The following is an 18,978-nucleotide window of genomic DNA, read 5'->3' on the forward strand; positions in this document are numbered from 1 at the left end:
GCAACAGCAACAGCAGCAAACGGCACGGGCAACGGGCAACGGGCATTAAATAAGAAAATACTCAAAATGTTCTATTTTTAAATCGCAAGAAAATATACAATACCTCTTTCTGGCATCGCACCGGATCGCACAACACACATGAAAGCGAGTTTAAATATTGAAAGGAAAAACAAAAATTATTTTTCGCAAAATCATTTCCACATATTCGCTCATTTGTCTGGCGATTTGTTCTTGGCCAGAACAACAAAAAAAAACAAAAAAAAATACCAAAGAAAATGAATACTGAAATAATGAATTAAGATGCATTCTTAATTTGGTATTTATACCGAAACCCTTTCATATTTCAGTTCGATCGAGTGATCATCTCTTCTGTTTAAAGCCAGTTTCTGTATAATCTGTTATACTTTTCCCTTAATAAACTACTGGAAAATCAATAATATTGATAGAGGCCATGTTTCGTTGGGATCTTTTTGAGGACTACAGGAGAGAATTGCAGAGCGAAAACAAATCCATTTACCATCAGAAGATGATGATATTTCTCTTACTATATCGCTTGGATTTATAGAATCACAAGGAGGCCTACTTTGAATATTCCCCAGCTTATATATTTCCTTTTCGAAAGAAATACCATCATTAAAAGCTTAACCAAAGCTGACTCTCGAGATCTGCTGTTTGTCATCTTGCATGATTATCCCGCTTTCCCGCTTGTCCGTCCACTCGCATTTAGCACTCACTGTCTGCTCCAATTCTGTGGATAATTGATTTTAATTATGCTGCGCCTCCAAGTGCCAGTGCCAGCAGTGCCCGTGGCAGTGCCTGTCTCCCGCGAGAGTCAGTCGTAGATTTTCACCGTTTAACCGCGACGGCGCACTTGTTAACCAGATGCTAATTTCCACACACACACACACAAGGGGGGGGTTCACTGTAATTACAACTAAAAAATGATAATACTAGCAATTGGTGGCGCAGGAGGTGGAGGGCACGAGGGAGGGAGATTAGAACAGTGAAACGTTTTGAATTACCTGCCGGCTTCTCCAGTTGTGGGTTTTGCAAAAAACCGCAAAACAGAAACAGAATTTCACGATTGCATTTATTATAATAATTATCCCATCATTTGTAAGTCCCCCCCCCCCCCCCCCCCCCCCCCCCCTCTCTCTCTCTCTCTCCACTCAATCCCTCCCTCCTTGACTTCCTTTTGAAGGGCCCTTTGCCTTTGGGCCTTCATTCATTCATTCATTCATTCATTCATTCATAAGCTTTGACAGGCAAACAGCCACCACCTCCGAGAGCGCCACACACCTGGCACCTGCACCACATTTTCAATGGCAGGCGCTGGCCGACACGAGCTGCAGGTGGAGCTGCACAGTGGTACTCAAACATTTGTTTCAAAGCCCAATTATCAGACTTTTTTCTCGATCTCGATCTGAATAAGGAACACAATTTTCTCTGTCGCACTCCCGGATGAGCTTTTTCTCCCCCTTTAATCCTATCCGAACCATTTCAATGAAATTCCTTTCAGTTTTCGATGAAAGTCGACTTTGAAATACCTCAAACCGAAACCCATCGCAGGCGCGCATATTGGCCGAGAGATATTCACTCGGATACTTCCATTAAATGGTCTCGTATTTTCTCGATGTATCCGTGAAATGGGTACCACTGTGCACGGGTATTGCACCTTGGACCATGTCTAAACGATGATGACCGATGGAAGGAAAGATATAGGCAATGGAGGAGGGAGGCGGAACAGTGACCGTCGGCCGTGTTTTTGGTTGGCCTACAAAACGCCGCTACGCTATCGAAAAGAAATGGCCATAAAATTACACATGTTTATGAGTGTTCAGATATATACGTATATATATAAGGATAGTTCAAGGATAATTCGAGGTTTCTTTTGCATGAATTTCTCTCGATTTTCATGGTCTAAAATTATAATTAGAAATATATTTTGGAAATACGGTGGGGACACCGCAGCAGACTATATATTCAGTGTGAAAAGAACCGATATGTAGGAGTCCAGCTATAGCTGTATGAATCATGGACCCATTTCCAGCTGTGGCACATTCTTTGAGAATCGAATCGAATCGCCTTAAGGTTTTCCTTTGCCACTAAACCTGCCATTTGAAATGTGTTTAATTATCTCGTGCATTTCAGCCAATTAGCAATTGATTCTACTGATTTCTACAGTCTACAGAGAGAAGGGGAGGGGAAGGGGAAGGAGCGCATAAATTAAGAAATTATTCTGTCAAGATTCCTCTCAAATTGAGCCATAGATTTCAGGCAGCCAAATGAATGCATAATAATCATAACAATCGTTGATCCGTTGACATGACGATCGTGATCTGTGCATCGATGACCAGATCGAGATCTGGAGATCCTGTGCTGGCTAGAGGGGGTTGGCGAGGAGGGGGTGGGGCGGGAAAAGCTGCGTGAAAAAAAAAACTAAAAATAATATATATATATATATATATATTTCCAAGATAGATGTTTGAGGTTTTTGGTTTGGGGTTGATTTTTATGCGGTTTATTGTGTCTGTCGGCGGCTAACGCGCTTTATTGACGTGTTTTCTAACCTTGGCCCGGTTCTCTCGGACAGACGGATGGACGGACGGACGGACGAACGCTTCTGATGGGACGGACAGCTGTGGAAACGCACTGTTCAAACGGAGATAGCTACAGATACAGATACAGATACAGATAGAGATACACATGAAATATCCTCTCAAGAATTAACAGCGCAACGCGTGTGTATATAGAGTGGAAGATGATAGTTTTAGTTTTGTATTTCTGTATCTCTGTCTCTGTATCTGTATCTGTATCTGTATGGCTGCTTCGTTTTGTATCTTATGGATTTGTATATAAATGGTTGTAGCGGTCGGTCGGGGTCCGGCTACACTTGATTTGATTTATTTCTCGTTTCGTGTTTTACACCCAAAATAACAAACGATTCTAGAATGCCTGCCTGCCTGCCTGAATGCCTGAATGCCTGAATGCTGGCTAAAAATCTTTGCGAATGATCAAAAATGATGTGATGTCCGCAGTGCCTGCTCTCGGGGATTGCCTGTCTATCTCGGTGTATCTGTATCTTGTACTGTTTGCATTGCATAATACCATTTCAAGCAATAGAACAGCAGCCGCAGCCACAAGCCACAAGCCACAGAATGTATTTCATTTCTGTGTTACAAAACACAACAAAAGTGCTCTCTCTCTCTCTCTCTCTCTCTCTCTCTGTGGTCCGATTATTAGATATTTTTCAGCTACAGATACAGATGCAAATACATGAACGCATAAACAAATGTAAATGAAACGAAAACTATAGAAAAATACTATTATTTTTGCCAAAAACCATGACGACATGCGCCCTGAAATAGTCCAGAAGGCTTTTCATTTAGTTGAAAATGAAATTTTTGTATCTAATTTCCCCTAAGCGAAAGGATAATACGAATGCCACGCCTAGAGGGGTTTGGGATTTACTCAACGTTAAATGAAAGAACACATAAAACAAATCCAGCATAATTCTAGCCAGAATCTTGAATAAATATTTGAGGGACGTAACAGAAAACTGCATTAAGGGAAAGTGTACGATGTACAGGGATTATCAGTCTACAGTTTTCACACTTGAGGCTGTAATCTTGGGTAAATAAGTATCGGACGAGATAAGATTACGAATTTTGTCCCAAAAGTGAGACAAGTTCTCGCCGTTTAATCTATTAACAAATATTGAATATTGAATAAATAACAGCCAATAAATGGGAAATTTACTGACGGTGATCCGTGGATACGATCTGGGAGATATTTTCGGGGCCCGAACGCAATTGAAGATTTAGAAATTAGGAAATCGATTCGATATTTGTTTCTTTTTTGTGTATGTTCACCCAATCTCCCAATCCCATCGTTTGTTTATTCGACATTTTGTAATCGCTGGTGTTTCATTAGTTTTCACAAGTTTTCCATGCCAGTCTGTGCCATGCCAGATGTCTTCTGGGTCTCTCCCCACCTGGTGGCCTAAAACAGAAAGCCAGAAGGAAACGTTTCTGCCACTGACCAAAAAAAAAATATCCAAATAGGCCATTGAGGCAGGCAGAAGACGTTGGTTGTACAACGATTTGGCAAAAAAAAATTGTAGGGGCACCACTGACGATATATGAGATCTTTTCGTACCACAAGAAAAGCCAAAAGAAAAGCGGATTTGAAGGCTGAGAGAGAGAGAGAGATACAGCAAACGCCTCGAGATATATAGATTTCGAGATTCTACAGATACGTTTGTACATATGTATATATGGTTTTTGTGTGGATTCTTTTTTGCACTTTTATCTCTCGTGTGGCGTGGCGCTAATTCAAATTTGTAATTTATTGAACTCAAGCGGTTGGTCGTTTCGTCTATTTTAGAGCGTCCTACGATTGTATTATACATACATTTTTGGGCCACATACGGCCACAATACGGGGCAATGGGATAGGTCAATGGGTGGCAGGGAATGTCTTTGAATATATTCATTATTTATGGATTGTACGCTACTATATCTTTGATATATCCCCTCCCCATGCACCTAATCTTCCAGGAAGTCCTCTCCAAGGAATTAGTCCCAATCGGTGAGTTGTAGGACTAAGGATTGTGTGCAGGGCAGAGCCATGGGCGAAGGGTGAAATGGTGCTTGGCGCTTAGCAAATCGGCCTGCATAATGAGCCGCGTTAAGCCGTCTCAACAAGTCGCCGTTGCGCCTCGGCTTTGGCATACGCCGCGTATACGTAATGTGGCGGCGAGGTGAATAACATTTGGCGGCAGAAACGGGCAGTGGCAGTGGCAGCCGCTGAAAATGCCGCTCAATGGCGTGCCAAAACAAAAGGCTAAACTTAGCATGCAATTTTCGAGTACCCTGTAGGCCCGATGGGTATGCTGTGTCCATGGTGGCACATGCAACCACAGACGAGCAAATATTTGCAGTCCGGAGTGTGTGTTTGCTCTTCCACTTTGAATTCTTTTTGGACTCTCTTCACCTTCAAAAGGGTATTCCCCTGCCTTAAAGGGTATTCCCATTTCGCTATACAGATCTGTGCCTCTGCTACTTATTGTTGCTAGGCCTCTCTGGGCCTCCCAGCAGAAAATGTGATGTTGCCTGTTCAATGCGAAATGGAAATAGCCCCAGAATTTCGTTGTTGCTCCTCTGACATTAAGGCCCAAAGGGGAGCAGGGCGAAGTGGAGCCGCAACTGATGGAATAATAGCTCGTGTCAAAAAAAAAATATTTTGCATACCAAAAGTCATTGGACATTGGTCGTTCAACGGACGGATGGGATGGTCACGCGTGGGCGGTGGGCCCCCTCTTACCCCCCCCCCCCCCTCCCACCCCTACCCTATGCGACGATCAGCAGCGATGTTTGTCCGTCATTTTTCGGTTTATCAAAATTGTTCATAATTAATTAATTGGCTGAGTTCCAGATTTACAAATTGTTTGCTCGTCGTCGGCCCACCCGCTGTCTCTCTCTCTCTTGCTCTCTCGCTCTAGCTGTGTCCCTCTCCCTCCCGCTACTTACAGCTATTCTTCTTCCGTCTAGCTCTTTCTTTTTGTGGGTTTTTTAATGCGTTTTACTGCGAAATGGAAATTGCTTTTAAACGACGGCCAAAAAGTCACTTTGAAGCTCGCCCAAAAGAAGAATGTGAATTACCATATGCCACAGAATGAGGAGAAAGAAAGAGAGGGTTAGAGAGGGAGAGAAGATAGAAGAAGCTCGAAACGTAGGCTCTTATCAGAAAGCCAGCAAGCGGCGGGGAGGAGGGTGGTGGGGGGAATAGAGTTGGCGCTCTTTTCCTTTTCGTGTCGTTTCGTTTACTTTCTTTTCTGCTTTAAAGAATGCTTATCGGTATTCGTCGGGGGGCATTGGTTATGGGTCTGTGGTGGTCTGTGGACTGTGGAAGGGATTGAGAGGGGCGGGGAGGGCAAGAGGGAGATAGCGGCACGGCACGGTCCCAACGAAGCAACAATGCCGGCGGAGTCGCCGCCACACGATGATATCATCGTTGTGTCGCCGTCGTCGTCGTCGTTGTCGAAGATGTCTAGGCGGAGGCTTCAGCGGAAATCCGCATAAACACCCAAGAAACATTGTGGAGCGTCTGTGGGTGTCCCGTCTGTTTACTTTAGCGTTTTAGCAACAGATTAAGATAAACACAGGAATATAAAACATTTCACTAGATACACATTTTATTACTAAGGAAGTCCCTGGGGTGGAAAACCCGTAGAGAGTGCCCCAAAGGTTGATTCAACTCTTTATGCGATCGAATGTAAACGATTCGGGAGGAAATCCCTGGAAAATAATGGTAAAGAAACGAAGAGAATCAATGCCTGCTCCTGCTCTTTTCCCTTGCATATCCTTTTGTGGTGTGTGTTCTTTGTTCTGTTCCATCAATAAGTAATCATCAATGCGGGGGGAGTCATTCGAGTGCCGTCGCTCGGCCTCTGATTCACACGATCGATTGTATCTGACAAAGGCGTTTTCTTATCCGTTTTCTTATCCGTTTTATCCGTTTACAGGCCTGCATCGATGACAGTCTGCCCATGGTTGAGTTTCTGGTGAAGCGTGGTGCCGACATCAATCGTCAGGACAACGAGGGCTGGACACCGCTGCATGCCACCGCCTCCTGCGGGTGAGTGCCACAGAGACACGCCTACAAGCACCCAAGTGGCCCCTGCTTGACTCCTTCTAATCTTGTCTCTTCGGTAGATTTGTGAGCATCGCACGTTATCTGGTTGAGAACGGGGCCGATGTGGCCGCCGTTAACAGCGACGGGGACTTGGCCCTGGACCTGGCCATCGATGTGCCGCACACGGATATGATCGAGTACATGGAGAAGATAGTCCAGGAGCTGAACATCGATGTGGAGCAGGCGCGCAAGGCCGAGGAGGAGACGATGCTGAGCGACGCCGAGCGCTGGCTGACCAGCGATACCGCCGAGGTGGACAGGCCGCACCCGAAGACAGGGGCCACGGCGCTGCACGTGGCCGCCGCCAAGGGCTACACGAACGTGTTGAGCCTGCTGCTGGAGGGACGCGGCAATGTGGATCGTCAGGACAACGATGGCTGGACGCCGCTGCATGCCGCCGCGCACTGGGGCCAGCAGGAGACCTCCCGGATGCTGGTCGAGGCCCTGGCCGACATGGATATACGCAACTATGCGGGACAGTCCTGCATCGATGTGGCCGACCGTAAAATAGTCAAATTCCTGGAAGAACAGCGGGCCAAAAATCGCAACCAGCGGCGTCCATCTAGTCAAATCAGGTTGGTCCTTGATGCTATTTCCTGATGCTATTTTCGATTTGAATAATCAATGCAGAAATGGTCTTTCTTTTCGCAGAATCTCAGATGCGATTGAAAATCGTGTGGACAAGACGCCCACCAAACTGGTGCGCGTTGAAGTGAGAACTGATGCCACAAAGGATGGTGCGTACCCGTGCCACTGTGTACAGCTCAGTGGAGATTTGCCTAATAAACGAAAAGCTTTCTTTGATTTCTCGCACAACACAAAACAAACCCACACAACAATCAAATATGAAACAAACAACTTGCGTCCTGTACTTGGTCCTTTGTTTAGGCTCTCATGCGCGCTAAAAAACACACACACATTGTTCTGTTTTGTCGGAGCATTTATTGTAATCGTAAAACATTTGCCACTGCCTCTCCGTCTTTGTATAATTTGCAAATCATTTGCATTCAAGCATTTTACGATCATCTTCAGATCATCTTTCATCTTCCATAGCAATCCCGAATCTCTCTCTCTCTCTGTGTATGCCTGTATGTATGTTCTCTCTCTCTCTCTCTCTCTCCCTTTTTCTCTGTATTTTGTGTCTATTGTCTCTTGCTTGTAATTCACGCACACTGCAGCTGCCAGCAGTTCGAACTGCGCCCCCAGTAGTGAAGCTTCGCTTCCAATCGATAATGATAATGATGATATTGATGATGATGATGATGATGATGCTGTGGCCCACGAGAGCGATGCGGAAGAGCTGAGCGATTCCACGGAATCCTCGCACACCACAAGTCTATCTGGCGAGAGCGAAGGTAGTCGGCATTTGTTTTGCGTCTCGATTCAGGAATTCCCTCTCTCTCTCTATCTCTGTCTCTCCCTCCGTGCTAAGGCCCGCTTATGAGCTACTAATCTCCACCTTGTTGTGTGCCTGTTTGTATCGAATATTTGCAATGTCTAAAACATGTTTCCATTGCCTCTTTTAGCGGAGAACGTGAAGCCCAATCAACAGCAGATCCATGTCATCGAGCATCCAGTCGAGGAGGAGGCACCCTGGCGACGCAAGATGGCCCGCGCACCCAACGACAGTCCCACTAATAATCGTAAGTACTTGTTGGAGGACAGTGCGTTTCAAAGCATTAAGGAAAGAAGAACATAAAGAGATGGATCTCTTCTATACATAGAAGTACTCGTTAAATTCCATTCTTGAAATCAAAGAAAAGTTATCGATCGATTAGCATTCTATCGATCCATTCTTGATAGCGACTCGTTTTATCGGATGTAGATATTGATCGAATTATCTCTTTAGCATCTTTAAGCTCTGAAACGCACTCCAATATATATAGTACGACCTGTTCTGATTCGATCTCTCCCTCTCTCTCCTCCTTGTAGAAGTTCCTGATAGAGAGCTTAGCACCAATAGCTCGGAGAGCGCCAACGATGTCATATTGCGACGCACACAAAGCTTCGAGAATGATGAAAAGTGAGTTGTGAATAGAAGAACCCTAAGCTTTTGACAGAAATGCGTGCCACACAAACACACACACACACACACACACCACACATACCAAATACCTAATAGCACACATAACAGATTAACCTACATATATATATATACATATATATGTATATTCATTAATCTGCCAAAAGTATCGATTAATTGGTGGATTTAGTTGCAGTTTTTGTTTCACTTTTGCTGATTGCATTTATCGCTTATCATTCTGCCCCCTAACACACTCACACCCCCACACGCATAGTGCAAAAACACCCATACACTTGTGTTCGAAATCAAAATCAAAGCGTCAACTGATAACCAAACAGAACAAAATGATATGCGAGTTTTGGGCACGGTAACTGTTTAAATATACCGCAGTGCTCTCATGCGCTCGTTTTCTCTCTCTCTCTGGGGAAAAACACAGTGAGCCCACCCAGTCATGCTCTTTCTCCGAAGAAACAGTACCAGTCACTGCTCTGTTACTCTCTACCTCTGCAGAAAGCAGTAGACCACTCACTGCTCTCTCTCTCTCTCTCTGTCTATGCAGAAAAGAGTCGACCACCCACTGCTATCTCTCCCTTTCTCTATGAGTCATAGGCTCCCATTTGGGGGGAGGCCTTTTGTCCAGTTCCATTCCCATGAATCCGGAAACCAGTGCACTCCGGCAAAGTGAAGCAGAAACAGCAAAAAGATACCAAAAATAAGAATCGAACACCAAAAGCCACACGCAAACAAGAGAGAAAAAAGTTTTGTTTTTAGTTTTAAAATTTTGTTTTTGCTCTGTTGTTTTTTTTCTTTCTTTTTCTCCGCTCATTTATCGATAACAAACCGATCAAAATCGGAAACAAACTCACCAACGCACCGCCAAAAAACCAACAACAACAACAACTCATCATAAAAAAAACCGCTTATCCAAAATCTAACCTGCCCGCTGCCCGTCCGCCTGCCACCACCACCACACGCCTGCCACCGTCTGCACCATCGTCCAACGTCCAACGTCCAACGTACTATCTGCCGCTGCTGCTTGCCACAGATTCTATCAAAAGTACAATGAGCTGCGCGCCCGCATAAAGGCCAACTCCTGTCCCATTCTGCCAGCGACTGCGGCGTCACAGGCGGCTGCCGCCGCCGCCGCCGCTGCCTCTGCAGCTGCGAATAATTCCAATTCCAATAACAATAATAATCTAAGTAGCAATAACAACAATAAATTTAAAAACAATAACAACAACAAAAGCTCTCTGCTGCTGGGCTCAAGAGCAACAAATAACACTGCAACAACAACAACATCCAGTACTTTCAACAACACGCACAACAACACAACAACAAGCACACCACAAACAGCAGCAGCAGCAGCAGCAGCAGCTGCAGCAGCATCCACTGCTGCAACAACAAATCCATATTATAGCGTACAAAGATCGGCCTCACTCAAAGATAACTCAATGTATTACAGGTTTGTTCCGCACACACACACACACACAAACAAACAAACACACACTAACAAACACACACCCACACTGCTGTCCTGTAGCTGTCCACCCCGAAAACTAGATCAGATCTCACTTTGTGGAGAAACAATGGATCGATTTTATCCAGAAGATACAAATGTATAGAGAGAGAACTTTCATTTTATCATACATAGTTGTTGAAAATTATGCCTATCGATTATTGGGAGTATTACAGAGCTAAAAGATCTGATCTTGTACACTCTATAGGCTCCTAAAAAAGACAACATAATACTTAAATATGTTACTGATGAATACTCGTATAATAGTATTCTTGTTATTCCGAATATACCTGGTCTAGTTTATGGTGGACTGCTACTACTACTCCACTACAACAACAACTACTACTATACTACTATCACGCCTACTCATAGATAACTGCTAACCTTAATGTGTCGTAACTCCGTAACTGAACCTTTACCTTCGCTTAGCTACTTCGTTTTTTCGTTTTTCCGCCATAACCCAAGAACCGAATACCATTTTGCACCGAACTGTGTTTAACAATCTCTTATATTCAGCCACGCACCAATGTCGTCTACCTATACTCTTGATTGTGTTCTCTCTTATGCGCTGTGCAGCACTCTCTCTTATATGACATGCTCTCTTTTGTTTTGTCTATTTTTTGCGGCAGGAAACCGACCGTTACACACGTTGCCACGCCCACTGGCACAGCAGCCACAGCAAAGACAACGCTCCTCAGTTCACCGTCGACGAATGCACTGACCCCACCAATACGCAGGTTAATACTCGTATGATCTAAGCTCGTATACAACTCTTACACTACATATAAATATATACGATTCTTGTCGAACGATTAGCCAAGTTACAGCGAAAACTACTGCCCAGAGCAATAATGGCAGCTCTTCCACGGCCAGTGCCAGTGCCAGCGATGCGGAGACCGCCAAGCCACCGCCCAAGCAATCCACGGGCAATATAATTAAGAATTTCTTCAAGTAATACGAGAAACCTCACAAGAATAACTGTTTTGTGTGTTCGTTGAGTTGAGCCTAACCTCAAAAGATAGCCCTGCTGCTAAGCAAGATGGCTTTCGTCTTTCGTTAACCTCAAATGAAAGCTCTGCTAACCTCAAAAATATCTGTCACTGCCGTTAAGTGACGTCTAACCTCAAAAGCCAGCGCTGCTAACGCCTTTCCCCTTGATTTGTGTAGCATGATTTGTTCTTTCAGCTAGGATATGTTCTATAATTTATTACTTGAGAAATTCCAAATTATAGCATCTCTCTCACTCTTTCTCTCTCCTGCCATTAGATCTTTTGTACCGCCCGTGCGTGACGAAGAGAGCGAAACACAGCGCAAAGCGCATGCCAAGAGAGTCCGTGAGACGCGTCGCTCCACCCAGGGCGTTACCCTGGACGAGATCAAGAGTGCCGAGGAGTTGGTCAAGAAGAAGCACATGGGCATGGCCAACAACAACAATAATAACAACGATAGCATCAGCAGCACCGGCAGCGTAAGTACTCCCGTGTCCCAAGACCAAAAGACACACCACCCAATGCCACAGTACCACAATACCCTGGATCATTCACAAATCAGAGCTCAGAAATGAAACATCTACAAACATCCACACACCCGTCAACGCCAGAGATAACTAGCATCTTTCTCTATGTCCATAGAATCGCATACATTATCCCATTATCTGTAGGGAGAGCTCGTACAGAAGCATCCACACACACACACACACACATGCAGTCCACCCAAATCAATCAATCAAATGTCCAAATACACACCAAAAACTAAAAGAAGAAAGAAAAAAGAGTACAAAACTGCTTATGGTTATGGTGTCCCCCCTGTCCCCCTGTCCCCCGTTCTCTTTGTGTATCCTTTGTATCTTTTTATGTGTGTGTCTCTGTGTATGTTCATTCATATGTTGCACAAATACACGCTCTGGCAGTCAATCAATCAAAGTAACGAATCCTAGTTTAGCTGTGCATCTTTGGATGAACATACATCCCCATACTAGTCTGTATACTAAAATAGTTAAATTGTAGCTTAGCAAAAATCATCCTGAAAAACCGAATGCAACAGTTTTCGTGTGGTCGCTGAAAAGTATGCTATGAAAAAACGAGGGTAAAGATACACCAATAACTCCACTGGAAACGGCCTAAAGTCTGATGAAGTTCTGGGGAGAAAATGTATCAACTTAAAGGAGATTCTTGTTTCCTGCTTCCTAGAACTTCTCCATCTGGCTCTTACCGAACAGAAAAACTATGGAACATTGCAATATAATCCGCTTAATGATGTCAAATGATCTATCAATTGGTTGGCCGAATATATTCAAACGAAGTAGAGCCCTAAAGCAGCAACAAAAACAACCCTTATCGCTGAGATACTATGCACACGACATGTATTATGTTTTTGGACTCTCGGACATTCTGTTTTGCACTTTTCGCTTGTTCAATGGGAGCAGTGGACACATTTGGACGCTCTGTAGGCAAAATTGAATTGCCATTTAAAAGATATTGCAATGTTCCTTGGGTCTGACTATCTATGCACCAATATGCCTCATTGAAAAAGAGTAAATTGAGGTAGTAATCGGTACAGCAGGGTGTCCGTAAAGTGAGTTACAGGTGTACTTCTATATTGAGTGGCTAAACGGGCTGTGAACGCCTTACTGAATGTAGAAACCCATTAACCTTGACGGTTTCACACACGGCCCGGCCCGGCCCCCATTGGAAGCTGTTGCATTCTGTTGGTTGGTGTTGTTGTTTTGTTATTGTCTCACCAACACCCCCACCCCCCATCCACCGACCGTCGCCCCATCCTTAGGCTAGTTGTCATCACAATCAGATCAATCATCGATCAATCAGTGCTCATTTAGCGTACGTTGCCACCCATTCGATTAACCGCCAATCAAGTTGAGTTCTTTCTGCGTTTGTGCCTCTGCCACGCCCCGTTGCGCCTCGCCCGCAGTTTTTGTGCCCCCCGCCCGCCACAGCGTCAATCAAGAGCTGCCTCTCATCAATGTTGAGTATTCTTTTATAGCGCGTACCGTATTATATTATGATTTCCCCAAGCAACCATCATCAGCATTGCCAGCATCCAGCGCAGATCAGTGAACCATAGCCGGGAGTCGCCATTACTATTCGTATTTTCGTTATCGTTTACAATCGTTTTTTAAGTTATTTTCTACTGTGATGATGGGCCGCCTAGAGATCTGGTACGGCCCATACACACGTATTATCCTATGTATAGAATATGTTTTGTATGTCTATGGAATATGTTGATTATTTTTCATTTTGCATGTCCCATCTGCATGCATCCGTAGAGTAATCTCAATCCGGGCCACACTCTACGTATACGTAGCCGTATCCGTATCCGTAATCGTACGTTATGTATATATATATGTATCTATTTATTACCGATTTAGTAGCTATCCCTCCCCCGACCCCAAAAATCTTTTGATTTTTGTTTTCGAGCAAACAACATCGCCTTGGGACTATTGTTTTTTATTTGTTCCAAAACTAATATTATTAACAGAACGATACAAGCGATACAGCAGAAAATACATCATTCATCAGTGATGCAAGCCAGCAAGAGCCACAGCCGCCACCACCGCCCACCACGCCGCCGCCAGCCATAATCCCCACCAGCGACGAGACGGAGATCGAGACCATTCTGGCCCCCAGTCCAGTGCAAAGTGCAAACGACACCACTGCCAGCTTCACCCTCTCCGCGCCGTCGAGACGCTCTGTGGTGGTCGGCGACGACGGCGACGGCGACGGTGATGGCAAGGCCGGTGGCGATGCCGATGATCCGGAGGTAGTGGTCAGTGCCAGCTACACGATAGTCCCGCGGCGCGACAAGATCCCCGACAGCGCTGAGAGTGAGCCAGAGCAGGTGGAATCAAACAAACAAAAGACTGACGACCAGCAGGCGGAGAGCGAGGAGCAGAAGGCGAGGCCCACAGACCTGCCGCTGAGTGCGGCCCCGACTGAGGCCATCAAGTCGTCCTCCTCGACCACGCCCGGCTCGCTCGAGAGTCCAGTGCGCTTGCGGGACAAGCGTGGCCTGTCCGGCAGCAGCCAGGAGACGGATACCAAGTCGGACACCGCCTCGTCAGTGTCGGCGCATCCGGACTTTAATGCCCGCGACTCTCTGCTCAGTTTGTATGCGCGCCGCACGGCGGACGGCAGTGGAGGAGCATCAGCTGCAGCAGCAGCGGCAACAGCAACAGGTGGTGCTGGTACTGGCGCTGGTGGTGCCGGTGGGAGTTCCACATCAACATCGACAGCAGAACGGCGTCCGTCTTGGCGCCTCAAATTCGATGCCGGCTCCAAGGTATGCCCCACACAACCCAACCGAACCCTCTAACCGAAACCCAGAGTCCTACTTATATACAAGATATATATGTATATGTATTTGCCACAAAAGACTGTATCTCGCTCGGTTGTCTTTAATATTTTTGTTCGAGTCTAAGTGTAGCATGGATTTAGTATTGTAATAATTATGGTTTGCTAAACAATAGAAATACCCTTGCTAACGAATGGTTAAACCAAAGATGTGTAACGAGGAAAGCCAAAAAGCGCCAATGAGCTAAATTTGTTTCCCTGCTAAGGCAGTCCTCAAACCACACTAAATCTAATATATATAGATCATATAGAAACCAGATCGCAAGGGTATTCTGAACGTTTTTGCAGTAAACGTAGCTGTTGTGTATGCTTTATTTTTCGTAGGTCTTTACACGCCTGAAATGTTTGTTCTTAAGTACGTTTTCTCTTTAGTTTTAGTTTACGCATTTTGTATTTTTATATTCATGTACATGCTCGTATGTTTTCATTTTACACATAATTTCATAATCTATGCTTGCTTATAAAACAGCAAACAGCTTTACTTACGTCTTGTGTACCTATTATTTACTGTTTAGTCTCCAATCCAATCACATCTATTCAGCAATGAACTTTTCCACAACGTTGCAGCTAAAGGAAAGGCTTGAGCATTTGGCTGAGTTCTGCTTGCTATGTTTTGGTGTGTTCTTAAGGATGTAAATATTTTGCATGCCATTAAATTACTATAATCCAAATGGTGGTTCAAGGGAATACTGAAGCTGCTTTAGCTTAGGTTTTCTAATGGTTAAGGGCACTCGCTAACTGATGGAAACGGGGACTGCACCCCAAATGCAAATGGTGTCTGGATTAATCGTTGAATTATTATTGACTATTACTAAATGTATATTAAAGACACTAACTGCCGCTGCACACAAGCCACAAAGTAAACCCAACAAAAACATTTTCCAGCATAGCTTTTCTGTAAGACAAACCACACATTTTGCTCACAAAACAAACAAAACGAAACGAAACGAATATATTTAGAGAAAAACATTTCAAAACATACCTTAGATGCAGACTTTTGTAAATTATAAGACTGTGATCCTTCCGCATAATAATACTTGTGTCTTTACGTGCAGTTCAAGCTGGAGGACAACACCAGCGGCGGTACATATCCGCCCAACAACAGCACCATTATACCCAGCGCCCCGGCGGTGATGGCCGCCGCCAATCTATCGAACACAACTGGTATCCAGCGACGCATCAGCAGTGGTCCCAATGCCCGTGAGTATTATGATGAGTCCTCCTATGATTCCCCATTCAAATGGTCCCTATTTTGGTTTCAGTCAACGCTTCCAATCAGTCACTGAACTCTGTGGGCCGCCCCATCTCGGCGCCCAGCGAGAGCACAAACAACAGCAGCGCCTATGCCACGCCAGCAGTGCGCAAATATGAAACGACATCCACAGGAGCGGGAACGGGAGTGGGAGCGAGAGCGGGAGCAGCTGCTACTACGACAGCCACCACAACCGCCAATTCAGTGTCTGCAACCAGTGCCAATCATGCAGCAGGAACAGCGGCAACAACCAATGCCACATCCAGCCATGACGATAAGGGTAAGGCACGGCAGGGCACAGACTAAGGAGATTCAAGATTAAGGATAATGAGGAAATCAATGGCATGGGAACTTCAAGGGGAATATTGCAAATTCTCAACAATTTAATAGAAAATAGATATACGCAGATACATAGAATATGGCTAAGAGATCCACCAATAACGGGAGTCCTTTTTATATATGTATCTAGTTCGAACAGAATGCAAAACCCACTCTTGCGGGCTCGTTGAAAGATCTTTACACAATTATAGATTGAAACGCGAACAGGAAATATTACGTGGGACTCGCCACCTAGTGGCTTAAGGCATCAATCCAGTTAGAACTAAGAGTTTTGGTGCAATCCACCTGAAAATTCGGAAGACTTTTTCCAAAAACAAACGTGATGATGACTCCGGTCCAGCGGGCTCTAGTTTCGGTTTTTACGTTAAATTGTCAGGTAATGTATGACTAAAAAAAAACAAGTGCTCGACTTCAAAGCATTTATTGGACTGGTCGCAGCCAGAGATAGCAAAACTCCCCGACTCCACCGTCGAGCCGATCTTGAATGCGCAGAGAGCAGTACAAGAGCGCGGCGTGTGAGAGCAAAAGCTCTGCTCACAACATCGCACACGCTACGATAGGGTAATTACGATCGTCTGCTGCAACATATATTCTATACACATTAGGTCTTTGGGATACTACACTACTGGTGTTTTTGAAATTCAATTTATATGGGATATAAATTTGATCAACGAACTGGGGAGAACTGTTCAGCGTTAGATTCCATGCCTCTACCTGTTCCATCTAAGAAATCCATCTTGAACCTTCATAACACCCTTAGATTCCTGTTGTTAGACTTGAAAGTGAATTCCATTCTCTTCCACCAACAGAAAACGATAAGGAGAACGACAATCGCACACAGACCGTCATACAGAGACGCCGCAAGCCGAAGCGCAGATCGACCGGCGTGGTGCACCTTGATGTGGATGTAAGTATTGTTCAGCCATGCCCCATGCCCCCGCACAGATCACATCAGATCAGATCACAGATCGTACTCGTATGTGGCGTATCTGTACGCGTATTTCTGTACGTAATTGCCAGGCCATTTGTCAGACCAAATGAGCCGGCGCGCAGCGTGCCAACTATTTTTAGTGCAAATGCTAATTAGTCAAAAGATTAGGCGCATACTAAATAAGAAAATCTCTCTTTTGTTTTGCTGCTGCAGGAACTGGATCCCGAACGTCAGAACGAGGAGAAGGAAAAGGACAAGGAGGTGAGTGTTTTCTCTCTCTCTCGTGTCTCTCGATCTGAGAGTTTCCATAACTTTTCAACAACAACAACAACAACAGCAGCAGCAACTGGCAGAAAAGCAATTGAATTTTCACACCTTGCCAAGTAATTTAAATGTGTGTCAGGTGCTTGTTTCCGTGCTGTGTGCACCTGACACTCTTTTTTTTTGCTATTTTTTTTTTGTTTTTTGGGTCTTCTTTGTCCTCTGATGTGCTCCCACAATATTTTTTGGCTTTTGGCTGGCCAGCTGTGGCCCGTTCCGTCACACCTTGTCACATTTTTAGATCGTTCCCCGTTTGCCGCGTTTTGTCCTTCAAAGTAGCTCTGTACCCCCTTGCCGCCCCATCATTGCTGTCTGTTCCAATTAGCAGACGACCCAAAAACGAAATTATGATTTGCCATTAGAAAACGGTGCACGTGGCATTGTGGATGTGGATGATGCTGCCTCTGGCTGTAGCTGTAGCTGTAGCTGTGGGATGGATTCCGAACCGAGTCTGTGCACTCGTAAGTGCAAGGCTACTGCGAAATCCTTTCATGGCCGAGGCCAGAACTATTAGTGCGCGTCCAATTTGTGGCTAAAAATGCTGCAGCAGCAAAACCTGTTAACAATTTATCAGAGGCAAGTGTCAGAGCCGCCGTTTGCCGCCTATTATTCAATTCTCAGACAATTTCTGAGTGCATTTTGTCATTTATGAACAATATAAGCGTTTAAGTTTTGTGTTGTTCTAAATTATTGTTAATTGGTGGACAATTGTTTGGATTTTTCACACAATTTTTCTAAACGTTTATACGAATATAAATGATTTCTCTCATAAACATTTTCCACGAAACGAAAATTCGTTGAATGTTCAAGTAATTTGGGGTACAGATTGTTCCTTCTTTGGATTGGCTATTTATTTTCAAAGTCGATCGATGGAAAATTCTAACCGATAACTTTTAGAACTTTTTTAAATATAATATGAGATTCGGAGAATGTTTTATTTATTTAATTAAGAGTAATACCGTTTTCTTATCTGAAGCTTAAAAAAAAAGATTAGACCTAGCATATGAAATGAGTAGATTCTCCGCTTAAGCTTCAGCTTTGAAATGTTTTCGAAATAACTTCTTTATAGGTACCTTCTATATTTAATTCATGAATAGATCTTGAACAATTCGAAGTTTTTCCCACCGATACTACTCTTAATATTACTTAATCTCTACTACTACTCAGAAATTCTGATCTGATCGCAGAGTTTTCAGATTCTTCCTTATTTCAGTCTTGAATGAACACACTTCTCCTATAATTTTCATTCGCATGGATTTCCTATTAACTATTAAGTGAAACAAAATGTGAATTCGAGGAAACTTTAAAAAGGGACCTGAAACGTTTCCATTTTCCTAACTTTGGGTTGGTGTCCCTCTGTCCATTCGAGACACCATTTGTCAAGCCATCGGTGGCAGCCTCTTTGTCGCTGTCGCTGACGCTGATGCATGCTGCCTGTGTGTCACTTGCAGCTGATTGACGGTGTCAAGTGTTTGCATTATCTAATGTTCTTCTGTTCGTCTGACAAAAGTGCATCCTGGGGGAGAAAAACACT

General features: G+C 44.4%; 1 protein-coding gene across 16 annotated transcripts in view; it reads left to right on the forward strand.

Moving 5' to 3' along the window:
* LOC108151245 (protein phosphatase 1 regulatory subunit 12A) overlaps nt 1-18,978 on the forward strand; it is a 32,576-nt gene that overhangs the window by 2,093 nt on the left and 11,505 nt on the right. For 4 of the 16 annotated variants that reach the window (XM_017279748.2, XM_017279749.2, XM_017279747.2 and 1 more), the window contains exons 3-16: nt 6,526-6,638; nt 6,716-7,270; nt 7,347-7,432; nt 8,222-8,338; nt 8,628-8,718; nt 9,764-10,180; nt 10,864-10,971; nt 11,051-11,185; nt 11,501-11,702; nt 13,730-14,530; nt 15,657-15,801; nt 15,864-16,133; nt 17,002-17,099; nt 17,337-17,384. In XM_017279748.2, coding sequence (XP_017135237.1) covers nt 6,526-6,638; nt 6,716-7,270; nt 7,347-7,432; nt 8,222-8,338; nt 8,628-8,718; nt 9,764-10,180; nt 10,864-10,971; nt 11,051-11,185; nt 11,501-11,702; nt 13,730-14,530; nt 15,657-15,801; nt 15,864-16,133; nt 17,002-17,099; nt 17,337-17,384 — 3,186 coding nt within the window. Of the gene's footprint in view, nt 1-6,525; nt 6,639-6,715; nt 7,271-7,346; nt 7,433-7,583; nt 7,930-8,221; nt 8,339-8,627; nt 8,719-9,763; nt 10,181-10,863; nt 10,972-11,050; nt 11,186-11,500; nt 11,703-13,729; nt 14,531-15,656; nt 15,802-15,863; nt 16,134-17,001; nt 17,100-17,336; nt 17,385-18,978 lie in introns of those variants that run through there. The other 12 variants (XM_017279750.2, XM_017279759.2, XM_017279762.2 and 9 more) reach the window with 7 other exon arrangements.

The sequence above is a fragment of the Drosophila miranda genome, chromosome XR (assembly GCF_003369915.1).
Source record: "Drosophila miranda strain MSH22 chromosome XR, D.miranda_PacBio2.1, whole genome shotgun sequence".
Taxonomy (NCBI): Eukaryota; Metazoa; Arthropoda; class Insecta; order Diptera; family Drosophilidae; genus Drosophila; species Drosophila miranda.